Raw genomic sequence first — 13440 nt, 5'->3', positions numbered from 1 at the left:
CTTGTTTGGCTTCTGTTGTCCAGGGATACTGCTACGTTGGAGGTAATATGCATGTGGTTATTCATCGGTCCTTGCCTTGTTTGTGCTCCTGTTGTCCAGGGATACTGCTACGTTGGAGGTAATATGCATGTGGTTATTCTCGGTCTTGCTTGTTTGGCTTCTGTTGTCAGGGATACTGCTACGTTGGAGGTAATATGCATGTGGTTATTCTCGTCTTGCTTGTTTGGTTCTGTTGTCCAGGGATACTGCTACGTTGGAGGTAATATGCATTTGGTTATTCTCGGTCTTGGCTTGTTTGGTTTCTGTTGTCCAGGGATACTGCTACGTTGGAGGCAATATGCATGGGGTTATTCTCGGTCTTGGCCTTATTTTGGTTTCTGTTGTCCAGGAATACTGCTACGTGTTGCATGTGGTTGTTCTCGGTCTTGCTTGTTTGGTTTCTGTTGTCCAGGGTACTGCTACGTTGGAGGTATAATGCATGTGGTTATTCTCGGTCCTGCTTTTTTGGTTCTGTTGTCCAGGGAATACTGCTACGTTGCATGTGGTTATTCTCGGTATTGCTTGTTTGGTTCTGTTGTCCAGGGAATACTGCTACGTTGCATGTGGTTATTCTCTGTCTTGCTTGTTTGGTTCTGTTGTCCAGGAATACTGCTACGTTGCATGTGGTTATTCTCGTCTTGCTTGTTGGCTCCTGTTGTCCAGGGATAGTGCTACGTTGGAGGTAATATGCATGTGGTTATTCTCGGTCTTGCTTGTTTGGCTCCTGTTGTCCAGGGATACTGCTACATTGGAGGTAATATGCATATGGTAATTCTCTGTCTTGCTTGTTTGGTTGCTGTTGTCCAGGGATACTGCTATGTTGGAGGTAATATGCATGTGGTTATTCTCGGTCTTGCTTGTTTGGTTTCTGTTGTCCAGGGATACTGCTACGTTGGAGGGAATATGCATGTGGTTGTTCTCGGTCTTGCCTGTTTGGCTCCTGTTGTCCAGGGATACTGCTACGTTGGAGGTAATATGCATGTGGTTGTTCTCGGTCTTGCTTGTTTGGTTTCTGTTGTCCAGGGATACTGCTACGTTGGAGGTAATATGCATGTGGTTATTCTCGGTCTTGCTTGTTTGGTTTCTGGTGTCCAGGGATACTGCTACCTTGGAGGTAATATGCATGTGGTTATTCTCGGTCTTGCTTGTTTGGTTTCTGTTGTCCCGGGATACTGCTACGTTGGAGGTAATATGCATGTGGTTATTTTCGGTCTTGCCTGTTTGGCTTCTGTTGTCCAGGGGTACTGCTACGTTGGAGGTAATATGCATGTGGTTATTCTCGGTCCTGCTTGTTTGGCTCCTGTTGTCCAGGGGTACTGCTACGTTGGAGGTAATATGCATGTGGTTATTCTCGGTCTTGCTTGTTTGGTTTCTGTTGTCCAGGGGTACTGCTACGTTGGATGTAATATGCATGTGGTTATTCTCGGTCCTGCTTGTTTGGCTCCTGTTGTCCAGGGATACTGCTACGTTGGAGGTAATATGCATGTGGTTATTCTCGGTCCTGCTTGTTTGGCTTCTGTCGTCCAGGGATACTGCTACGTTGGAGGTAGTATGCATGTGGTTGTTCTCGGTCTTGCCTGTTTGGCTCCTGTTGTCCAGGGATACTGCTACGTTGGAGGTAATATGCATGTGGTTATTCTCGGTCTTGCTTGTTTGGTTTCTTTTGTCCAGGGATACTGCTTCGTTGGAGGTAATATGCATGTGGTTATTCTCGGTCCTGCTTGTTTTGCTCCTGTTGTCCAGGGATACTGCTACGTTGGAGGTAATATGCATGTTGTTATTCACGGTCCTGCTTGTTTGGCTCCTGTTGTCCAGGGATACTGCTTCGTTGGAGGTAATATGCATGTGGTTATTCTCGGTTCTGCTTGTTTTGCTCCTGTTGTCCAGGGATACTGCTACGTTGGAGGTAATATGCATGTTGTTATTCACGGTCCTGCGTGTTTGGCTCCTGTTGTCCAGGGATACTGCTTCGTTGGAGGTAATATGCATGTGGTTATTCTCGGTCCTGCTTATTTCGCTCCTGTTGTCCAGGGATACTGCTACGTTGGAGGTAATATGCATGTGGTTATTCTCGGTCTTGCCTGTTTGGCTCCTGTTGTCCAGGGATACTGCTACGTTGGAGGTAATATGCATGTTGTTATTCACGGTCCTGCTTGTTTGGCTCCTGTTGTCCAGGGATACTGCTAAGTTGGAGGTAATATGCATGTGGTTGTTCTCGGTCTTGCTTGTTTGGTTTCTGTTGTCCAGGGATACTGCTACGTTGGAGGTAATATGCATGTGCTTATTCTCGGTCTTGCTTGTTTGGTTTCTGGTGTCCAGGGATACTGCTACGTTGGAGGTAATATGCATGTGGTTATTCTCGGTCTTGCCTGTTTGGCTTCTGTTGTCCAGGGATACTGCTACGTTGGAGGTAATATGCATGCGGTTATTCTCGGTCTTGCTTGTTTGGTTTCTGGTGTCCATGGATACTGCTTCGTTGGAGGTAATATGCATGTGGTTATTCTCGGTCTTGTCTGTTTGGTTTCTGTTGTCCAGGGATACTGCTACGTTGGAGGTAATATGCATGTGGTTATTCTCGGTCTTGCTTGTTTGGTTTCTGTTGTCCAGGGATACTGCTACGTTGGAGGGAATATGCATGTGGTTGTTCTCGGTCTTGCTTGTTTGGTTTCTGTTGTCCAGGGATACTGCTATGTTGGAGGTAATATGCATGTTGTTATTCACGGTCCTGCTTGTTTGGCTCCTGTTGTCCAGGGATACTGCTACGTTGGAGGTAATAGGTAATATGCATGTTGTTATTCACGGTCCTGCTTGTTTGGCTCCTGTTGTCCAGGGATACTGCTACGTTGGAGGTAATATGCATGTGGTTGTTCTCGGTCTTGCTTTTTTGGTTTCTGTTGTCCAGGGATACTGCTACGTTGGAGGTAATATGCATGTGGTTATTCTCGGTCTTGCTTGTTTGGTTCTGTTGTCCAGGGATACTGCTACGTTGGAGGTAATATGCATGTGGTTGTTCTCGGTCTTGCTTGTTTGGTTTCTGTTGTCCAGGGATATTGCTACGTTGCATGTGGTTGTTCTCGGTCTTGCTTGTTTGGTTTCTGTTGTCCAGGGATACTGCTACGTTGGAGGTTATATGCATGTGGTTATTCTCGGTCCTGCTTTTTTGGTTTCTGTTGTCCAGGAATACTGCTACGTTGCATGTGGTTATTCTCGGTCTTGCTTGTTTGGTTTCTGTTGTCCAAATATTTACCGACCTGATAAGGCAGTTCCGGTTATCCACATGTTTACCGACCTTATAAGGCAGTTCCGGTCTTCCACATGTTTATCGACCTTATAAGGCAGTTCCGGTCATCCACATATTTACCGACCTTATAAGACAGTTCCGGTCATATGACGGCATCCACATGTTTACCGACCTTATGAGGCAGTTCCGGTCTTCCACATGTTTATCGACCTGATAAGGCAGTTCCGGTCATCCACATATTTACTGACCTTATAAGACAGTTCCGGTCATATGACGTCATCCACATGTTAACCGACCTTATAAGGCAGTTTTGGTCATAAGACGGCATCCACATGTTTACCGACCTTATAAGGCAGTTCCGGTCATAAGACGGTATCCACATGCTTACCCACTTTATAAGGCAGTTACGGTGGCATCCACATGTTTACCGACCTTATAAGGCACTTCCGGTTTTCCACATGTTTACCGACCTTATAAGGCAGTTCCGGTCATAAGTGACGGCATCCACATGTTAACCGACCTTATAAGGCAGTTCCGGTCATAAGACGGTATCCGCATGCTTACCCACCTTATAAGGCAGTTACGGTGGCATCCACATGTTTACCGACCTTATAAGGCAGTTCCGGTTTTCCACATTTTTACCGACCTTATAAGGCAGTTCCGGTCATAAGACGGCATCCACATGTTTACCGACCTTATAAGGCAGTTCGGTCATCCTCATGTGTACCGACCTTATAAGGCAGTTCCGGTCATAAGACGGCATCCTCATGTTTACCGACCTTTTAAGACAGTTCCGGTCAAATGACGGCATCCACAATTTTACCGACCTTATAAAGCAGTTCCGGTCATTAGTGACGGCATCCACATGATAACCGACCTTATAAGGCAGTTCCAGTCGTTAGTAACGCTATCCACATGTTTACAGATCTAATAAGGCAGTTCCGGTCATAAGTGACAGCATCCAGATGTTTACCAACCTTATAATACAGTTCCGGTCATAAGACGACATACACATGTTTACCCACCTTATTAGGCTGTTCCGGTGGCATCCACATGTTTACCGATCATATCTTTATTGTGTAAATGGAAGTATTAAGGATAAATTTGGGATCGAAAGCTTTATCAATGGTTGACTTTATATGTCTAAAATAAAACTGCATGTTAAAGTTTCTCTCCGTCTAAACATAGATGTGAACCAACCACTTTCCAATAAGGTTTCCTCAATATCAGATTTTTATAAAAGAAAACAGGTTCTCATAGCTGTCTTTACTATTTCTAACTGTCACAGGACGTGTATTGATTGTATTGAATAAATTAATAAAATATATTAAGTTTACATTTAGTCGGGAGTCTTTCTATTATGACAACCATGGTATTCCAACTATTCTTATTTCCTATATTTCTACTTTTGTCCTTACCTTGGTCCAACTGTAACTCCGCCCTAGGTGTCCTGTGATCATTATATTACAATACCATTGTTCATACTAACCTGTCACGCGTGATTGGTCATCAGGTGTCGAGTGTGTTAATCTTTGCACTTGCCAATCTGATTTTATAGTGACCAGTCACATTATTGTTATAATAAAATATCTAGGATATTATGCTATTGTTTCAGTGGTTACTTGGCACAAACGAACCCTAATTACAAATAAATGCCGGCTACGTCGACATAACTAACCAGCAGAAAGACATCGAGGTTTTGTTATAAAACAAAACAAAAATGGTTAACACCGGAACCCTCATTGATCAAACAGTTTGCCTCGATGGATGACACCTCTGGATGCTGGTACAGTAGTCGCATACATGGACAATTGCGAAAAGCCCGTGTTTAACTAATCATGATACAACGCCTCATATTTACCGTTCTTTTAAGCACCGGATCCCTCGTTGGGCAGACAGTGCGCCTTGGCGAACGGAACCCTGGTAGATATTGGCACACAGGTCACATATCCGGACAAGTGCGAGCGATGTACATGTGAGGGTTATCGCGGCGAGGCGGGCGGGGCTGCGTTGTCCTGCTGTGGGTCAGTATATATAGGCTTTAGAAAAGTGGTTTTGGTACGAAATATATCCCGATCGACTATCTCTTACATTACTGATGTAATTAAAAAAGAATATGCCAACCCTTAACGTTTGAGGAAAGTTGAACTGTTAACTATCTAGAACACGCGACATGGTGCACTCCATAGTTCATGAACGTGGCGATAATACACCGAATAGATGCAGCTTTCGTATGGCTTTCCTACATGACTAGATCATTATGAGCTCATTCTGTATATTAAATAAGCCGGCTTCTTCATGATTTAACAAATGCTTTTAGCCAGAAATTAACTTTAAATATCGATGTTGTTGTACGCCAGGTATGGAATCCACGCGGGCGTATTTGCTCGACCTCCTGGATGTAAGATAGACACCGAGGAGGACGGCTGCACGGTCAGAATAGTGTGTCCTTAAAATGGCTGATGCCGTTTTGAACTTGAGGTTAATGCCATTGTATCATTATGCATCTGAAATAAATTTTGTTCAGAAATAGATATTTGTTCTACATTTTTTTATGATAACCATATGTGACAAACTGGCGAATGGAACATCCTATTTAGCAAACACTCCAACAAGATCGTTTCCATCAAGCCAGAAGTATTCTGTTCCAACATACAGCGACGCCAGGATTACGAGATAAGTTAACATTGAGACGTCGGTCAATGCGAGTTGTGCGCATATAGCTGTGCAGTTATCTCAAGACGTCTTCCTGTGCCTGGTATAGATTGTTGTATTATAAGGAACAAGATTACACGACCAGCCTATGCCCGTCTTATTAAGGAGATTCGTCGTAAATTACGGAATGCAATAAGGATTTTGTTGCTGGCAAAATTTAAATTCACACAAATAATAAAGAAAACATGTGAAACTGAGATAAGTTCAAACAGTTTAAAATAGTGTGTGAATGAAAATGAGTTGAAGAGTGCATTTTATAAATTAGCTATGTCGCTTTTCTAGAACTTTAGATTTGCAAAGTTTGAGTTTTTAATGTGAAGTCTATACTCAAAAATGTAATATTTAAATAGTTTGTGAAGTTTTGTTACACTATGACGTTAGAATATTTTAATATCAATTGTCATGGATTTTTGAGACAACCCTCATATTCTTTTTCTGTGAAGACCACTTCTGGAGCAAGTGTCCCCCCTATTCAGGGAGTAGAATGCCTCTGCATTACGTTCATTTAACCTCAGAATTTGTAACTGAACCAGTGGCTGTTGGTATTAGACATTCATTACCCTTTCAAGGTGTCCATTTATTGATACGCAATGACTCAGTTTATGATAAGGCTATGGTTAACATGCTTTTTGGCCTCGGAGGTTGAATTACACCGAATCGGAAGAGCCTACTAATTGTTACATCCCTTAGTTCTCTTAATTGCCACATGACAGTATATCAAAGCATGGTTATACCTTCCATATTTATGGGTTTTGAAGCTGAATGGTTTGTGATTTCGAAATCAGAGTGAACATGCTGGATCTGCTTGATCTACTTTTTATTGTTTACATTTCCAACTCATTGTTTGTCCTCGTACACCAGATATTGTCATTTTACCGAAAACACTGTGGTAACGTTCAACCAATTTTAACTTGATTAATTAAACGTAACTTTTTCCAACGCTGTTTAATGGTAAGTATACACGTGGACCTGTCTCCCCATATGTGGTGTTGGGGTTCGTGAAGCACTAGAAATCAGTGTTATCTTGCATGCAAATTGGTCAATTGACTATAGTATATATATAGGAATATTATTTAGTGGTCTGTAACCTCGAATATTGCAAAATTGGTCGTTCACATCGGGTTTGACTTGAAATTATAAAGCAATAATAAAACTGATGTAGTTTTGGTAATTTATTTGGTATAGTTTTAATCATCAAGCAATGCCTTTGTAAGCAAAATGATAAGGCATCAAAATTTGTAAATGGTGTATGTGACGTTAACTATAACGCTACTTAAAGTTATATATGCTCGGGTGGGAGGGTTTGTGCATGTTTAGTGAGCGGTCAGTAACTGTACATGAAGTTTGAAACGTCCCTGATGACGGATTGTGCTGACTGAAGAACAAATAGTAAAACGGAGAAGTGTTTGTGAACGACCTCCCACTGCTGCGTCGCGTTGTCCCCGTGCACGATGCGCGTGAGGGCGTCCGAGAGTCCAGGGTAGCTGCTTCCAGCGTAGTTATCAACGCTGCTTTCCGTGAATAACAGATGACTGAAAACAAGATGTTATTATGTTAAATGCATAGAATATAAATATTTTATAATAATAGTATGTTATTGTTTAACTACGTTTGCTAGTGTACCAAGTTTTCAAAATGATATTCTTTGATTTTTCTTAAGCATGTAGTGTAAAAACATCTGACAACTACCGTCCGGGACTATTCGTATGATGTATACGGCCAAAAAGGTCCACTGTGTAGATTTAATTGAAAGAGTTTATAAAAAGTAGAACTACTTATTTTCAAACATTCACTCACTGTTTGTACTTCCTGCCGGGTAGACCGTTTGGATCTATAAACGCTTTTTCTATATTCATCAACTGGTCATTAACTTGCCGTACCACATAGGGACTGAAGAAAATGAACTACATGTATACATAATAAATGGTAGTCAAACATGTTGAAGTAGAATTAAATTCGAGTGAATAGAGCGTTTTGCAAGTTCTCCGAGTAATCGAAGGCGTATTTGACCGTGTTATAATGGTAATGTAACATACGAAGATTATAGGATATTTAATAAGTTACCGTTTAATAAAACAATTTATGATAAGTAATTTAACGAAGTGATAAAGCGAGATTTTGGCACAAAACAAAACTTTTTTCTATCTAAGCTTACTTATAACACAATAATAATGTGTTACATAATTTTATGGCATTTTAAATAAATGCCCACTTTCATTGAGAGCTATGTGCTAGTTTTTCCCTCCGGCCCCATGACCTTGGCCAATACATCAATGGCAATACATAATCTAATAGTTATATATTGATCAAAATTTGAAGAGTACTTACTTAGTTTTATCAACCTCCTCCAACTTGTTTTCAAAGCGTTCAACTGTGTTTGTCAAATTTTTGACCGCTCCTCTAAGTAAATCTACAACAAGATCAACACATTTTGATTGCATAAGGGAATACGAAGTGTGGTTTCTTATGCAACAGTCATTTGTAACCCCCTTCCCCCCAGGTCCGGGGAATAGCGGGGACCTCGAACTACGGTCCAGCCAAGCCTGGGTAAAATCCTCGTCCTGCGGGGACGAACTGGAAGTAAAATCCCCGCCAAATGTCCCCACACCCCAGGGACCCTAGGTAATGCTCATTCCCCGCTATATTTGGTGCGAAGACATAACCACCGCATTCACTCGGCACCGTGGAGTCACCGGAAAGGTAAAAACACGGCCCATTTCCCCGGCTATCCCCGGTATACCCACGGACCTTGGGGGGCCGTGGTTACAATTGACTGGTGCAATATTGTTTCGTTACCCACACTCCTTTATGATTAACGACACACAGAGGAAGGTGGTAAAATATTCGACATGTTTTTGAAATAATGTATTTTAGATGAATGTATTTTAGCATAAACTGATACAGAATTGGCTCGACTACATTTTACAGTTTATGCAATAGCAGTTATATGCGACTGGACAATGCGTCAGCATTGTTAACTTAAAGTCCACGATGGGATGGGAAGGAGATGCGCTCCTTTTCTATTTCATTGACTTGCATGAGTTCTTACTTAGCCAGCATGTGTCAAATACGATAGTGTGATAGTTGTGTGTTGTTTGTTGTAGCATTTTGTCTCATGTGTTTGTTTTGCCTTTCTTGTTTCGTGTGTTTTAAACATGATATTGGTTCAACCTTAAGGGCTTGTCACGCCTAATGGCTCGCCGGTGCTATACCGGAGCACACAATTGGCGATTTTCGGGATTCGGTACTAGTACGGCAGCACAACGGTATCACTCCGCTGTAAGTCTGGTACAACAGGGGCGGCGCTTCGGTATACCATCGGTGACAGAAAACTGGTATTTCGGAAGTGCATTATCCCTTCCGCCGGTACTTTATCGGTATTGCTACGGCCAGTTGTGGTTTTTCAAGTGCTTTCTCGACGGAGCTCCGCCCATTTTCTTGCCGTCGTTAATGGTGTGCTCAGGTTTAGACCCGGCGAGGTACAACGGTAGTGTGTGTGAAAGGCCCTTTAGTCCCGGCGAGGTACACAGGTAATGTGTGCCAGGTCATTTAGTCCCGGCGAGGTACACCGGTAGTGTGCGTGAAAGTCCCTTTAGACCCGGCGAGGTACACCGGTAGTGTGTGACAGGCCCTTTAGTCCCGGCGAGGTACACCGGTAGTGTGTGACAGGCCCTTTAGTCCTGGTGAGATACACCGGTAGTGTGAGACAGGCCCTTCAGTCCCGGCGAGGTACACAGGTAGTGTGAGACAGGCCCTTCAGTCCCGGCGAGGTACACCGGTAGTGTGTGACAGGTCCTTCAGTCCCGGCGAGGTACACCGGTAGTGTGTGCCAGGCCCATTAGTCCCGGCGAGGTACACCGATAGTGTGTGCCAGGCCCTTTAGTCCCGGCGAGGAACACCGGTAGTGTGTGTGTGCCAGGCCCTTTAGTCCCGGCGAAGTACACCGGTAGTGTGTGCCAGGTCATTTAGTTCAGGAGAGGTACACCGGTAGTGTGTGTGTGACAGGCCCTTTAGTCCCGGCGAGGTACATCGGTAGTGTGTGACAGGCCCTTTAGTCCCGGCGAGGTACACCGGTAGTGTGTGACAGGCCCTTTAGTCCCGGCGAGTGTGTGACAGGCCCTTTAGTCCCGGCGAGGTACATCGGTAGTGTGTAGACCCGGTAAGGTACATCGGTAGTGTGTAGACCCGGCGAGGTACACCGGTAGTGTATGCCAGGTCATTAGTCCCGGCGAGGTACACCGGTAGTGTATGCCAGGTCCTTTAGTCCCGGCGAGGTACACCGGTAGTGTGTTCTAGGCCCTTTAGTCCCGGCGAGGTACACCGATAGTTTGTGCCAGGCCCTTTAGTCCCGGCGAGGTGAACCGGTGGTTTGTGTCAGGCCCTTTAGTCCCGGCGAGGTACACGGTTAGTTTGTGCCAGGCCCTTTAGTCCCGGCGAGGTTCACCGATAGTTTGTGCCAGGCCCTTTAGTCCCGGCGAGGTACACCGATAGTTTGTGCCAGGCCCTTTAGTCCCGGCGAGGTACACCGATAGTTTGTGCCAGGCCCTTTAGTCCCGGCGAGGTACACCGATAGTTTGTGCCAGGCCCTTTAGTCCCGGCGAGGTACACCGATAGTTTGTGCCAGGCCCTTTAGTCCCGGCGAGGTACACCGATAGTTTGTGCCAGGCCCTTTAGTCCCGGCGAGGTACACCGATAGTTTGTGCCAGGCCCTTTAGTCCCGGCGAGGTACACCGATAGTTTGTGCCAGGCCCTTTAGTCCCGGCGAGGTACACGGTTAGTTTGTGCCAGGCCCTTTAGTCCCGGCGAGGTACACGGTTAGTTTGTGCCAGGCCCTTTAGTCCCGGCGAGGTACACGGTTAGTTTGGTGTCAGGCCCTTTAGTCCCGGCGAGGTACACGGTTAGTTTGTGCCAGGCCCTTTAGTCCCGGCGAGGTACACCGATAGTTTGTGCCAGGCCCTTTAGTCCCGGCGAGGTACACCGATAGTTTGTGCCAGGCCCTTTAGTCCCGGCGAGGTACACGGTTAGTTTGTGTCAGGCCCTTTAGTCCCGGCGAGGTACACGGTTAGTTTGTGCCAGGCTCTTTAGTCCCGGCGAGGTACACCGATAGTTTGTGCCAGGCCCTTTAGTCCCGGCGAGGTACACCGATAGTTTGTGCCAGGCTCTTTTGTCCCGGCGAGGTACACCGATAGTTTGTGCCAGGCCCTTTAGTCCCGGCGAGGTGAACCGGTGGTTTGTGCCAGGCTCTTTAGTCCCGGCGAGGTACACCGATAGTTTGTGCCAGGCCCTTTAGTCCCGGCGAGGTACACCGATAGTTTGTGCCAGGCCCTTTAGTCCCGGCGAGGTACACGGTTAGTTTGTGCCAGGCCCTTTAGTCCCGGCGAGGTACACGGTTAGTTTGTGCCAGGCCCTTTAGTCCCGGCGAGGTACACGGTTAGTTTGTGTCAGGCTCTTTTGTCCCGGCGAGGTACACGGTTAGTTTGTGTCAGGCCCTTTAGTCCCGGCGAGGTACACCGATAGTTTGTGCCAGGCTCTTTTGTCCCGGCGAGGTACACCATAAGTGTGTGCGTGTGACAGGCCCTTTGGGCTACTCGGCTTGTCTCTGTAGTTTATATTGTTTTATTGACGATATAAATAATACTAATAATAACATATTCAGTTTAGATAGAACACATTATCTAGAGACTTCCGGGATAACTATTGAAAAGCTTTATGTTTATGAAATACCTATATCAACTTGATTGTCACTGAGCAATTGTCCAAATCTGTCTAGGAGACTGTCAGTCTGGTCCTCAATTACATTGGTCAGATCTGTGACGTTGAAGGGAAGTATGACCTCGTCCGACAACTGTCGGGCCATCTCGATCCACACCTGACCTACAGCTGTGTGGTACTGTCAAGGGAGACAATTGTTGATGCAATAGCAGACAAAATGCCGCAACTAAAAGTTATATCTGTGAAGTTGATGAGAATGAGCTCGCACGACAACTGAAGGGCAATTCCAGTTTCACCCTTAATGATATGACGTACGATAAGTGTGGTACTGTATAGAGTAAGAATTGTTACTAAAGAATCTTAACAAAGCTAGGGGTTTGAACATTAAGGTATAGATAGTATTGATAAAAAGCACCTACAGTGAGCTTGATAATTCAAAACATTTAAATAGTATGTGCTTACCTGCTACGGACAAAGACAGCAAACTGCATCCATGGTGGTGGTGGTAATGATGTTGGTGCTGGGTGCTGGTGGGTTAGGTCATGATTATGGTGGTGGTGGTGATGATGATGGTGATGATGGTGCTGGTTATTGTGGTGGTGATGGTAATATTGATGGTTATGGTGCTGGTGGCGGTCCTGATGGTGGTGGTCATGATGGTGGTGGTCATGCTGGTGCTCATGGTTCTGGTGGTGGTGTTGGTGGTGGTGGTGGTCCAATTTCAATGTGATCAATATGTGTATTCAAAGTTACACATATAGCTAATCGGTGGGTGTAAATAGCGGTTTGTGAGTAACGACCCTTATCCTTTCTCTTTATTGAAATACACATATATATATATACAATATCATACAACACACACACATATATATACAATATCATACAACACACACACATATATACAATATCATACAACACACACATATTTATACATTATCATACAACACACACATATATAAATATATATATATATATATATATATATATATATATATATAAATATATATATATATATATATATATATATATATATATATATATATATATATATATATATATATATATATATATATATACAATATCATACAACACACATATATATATACAACACACACACACACACACACACACACACACACACACACACACACACACACACATATATATATATATATATATATATATATATATACAATATCATACAACACATATATTTATACAATATCATACAATATACAGCTGTGTGAAGTTAGCTAAACATACAACATTGGACATTGGACATTCAAAAGTGAAAGTCGTGCTAGCACGACATTGGACATTGGACATTCAAAATCGAATGTTGTGCTGGCACGACATTGGACATTGGACATTCAAAATCGAATGTTGTGCTGGCACAACATTGGACATTGGACATTCAAAAGTGAAAGTCGTGCTAGCACGACATTGGACATTGGACATTCAAAATAGAATGTTGTGCTGGCACGACATTGGATATTGGACATTCAAAAGTGAAAGTGGTGCTAGCACGACATTGGACATTGGACATTCAAAATCGAATGTTGTGCTGGCACGACATTGGATATTGGACATTCAAAAGTGAAAGTGGTGCTAGCACGACATTGGACATTGGACATTCAAAATCGAATGTTGTGCTAGCACGACATTGGGCATTGGACATTCAAAATCGAATGTTGTGCTAGCACGACATTGGACATTGGACATTCAAAATCGAA

General features: G+C 43.8%; 2 protein-coding genes across 2 annotated transcripts in view; both read right to left on the bottom strand.

The window, feature by feature from the left end:
- Nucleotides 1-666: 666 nt before the first annotated feature.
- On the bottom strand, nt 667-2748 carry LOC128208591 (asparagine-rich protein-like). The gene has a single exon (XM_052912147.1). The coding sequence runs from the start codon at nt 2746-2748 to the stop codon at nt 667-669; it is 2082 nt and encodes a 693-aa protein (XP_052768107.1).
- A 4404-nt stretch (nt 2749-7152) lies between these two features.
- Nucleotides 7153-13440, bottom strand: part of LOC128208962 (N-acetylated-alpha-linked acidic dipeptidase 2-like) — a 28911-nt gene continuing 22623 nt past the window's right edge. The window contains exons 14-17 of the mRNA XM_052912713.1: nt 11720-11885; nt 8324-8405; nt 7793-7885; nt 7153-7527 (exon numbers count right to left, since the gene is read on the bottom strand). Of these exons, the coding sequence (XP_052768673.1) occupies nt 7320-7527; nt 7793-7885; nt 8324-8405; nt 11720-11885 (549 nt within the window). The 3' untranslated portion in view covers nt 7153-7319. The remainder of the gene's footprint in view (nt 7528-7792; nt 7886-8323; nt 8406-11719; nt 11886-13440) is intronic.

The sequence above is a fragment of the Mya arenaria genome, chromosome 11 (assembly GCF_026914265.1).
Source record: "Mya arenaria isolate MELC-2E11 chromosome 11, ASM2691426v1".
Classification (NCBI taxonomy): Eukaryota; Metazoa; Mollusca; class Bivalvia; order Myida; family Myidae; genus Mya; species Mya arenaria.
Note: the sequence above shows the minus strand (reverse complement) of the source record. Positions and strands in the feature narration are given on the sequence as shown.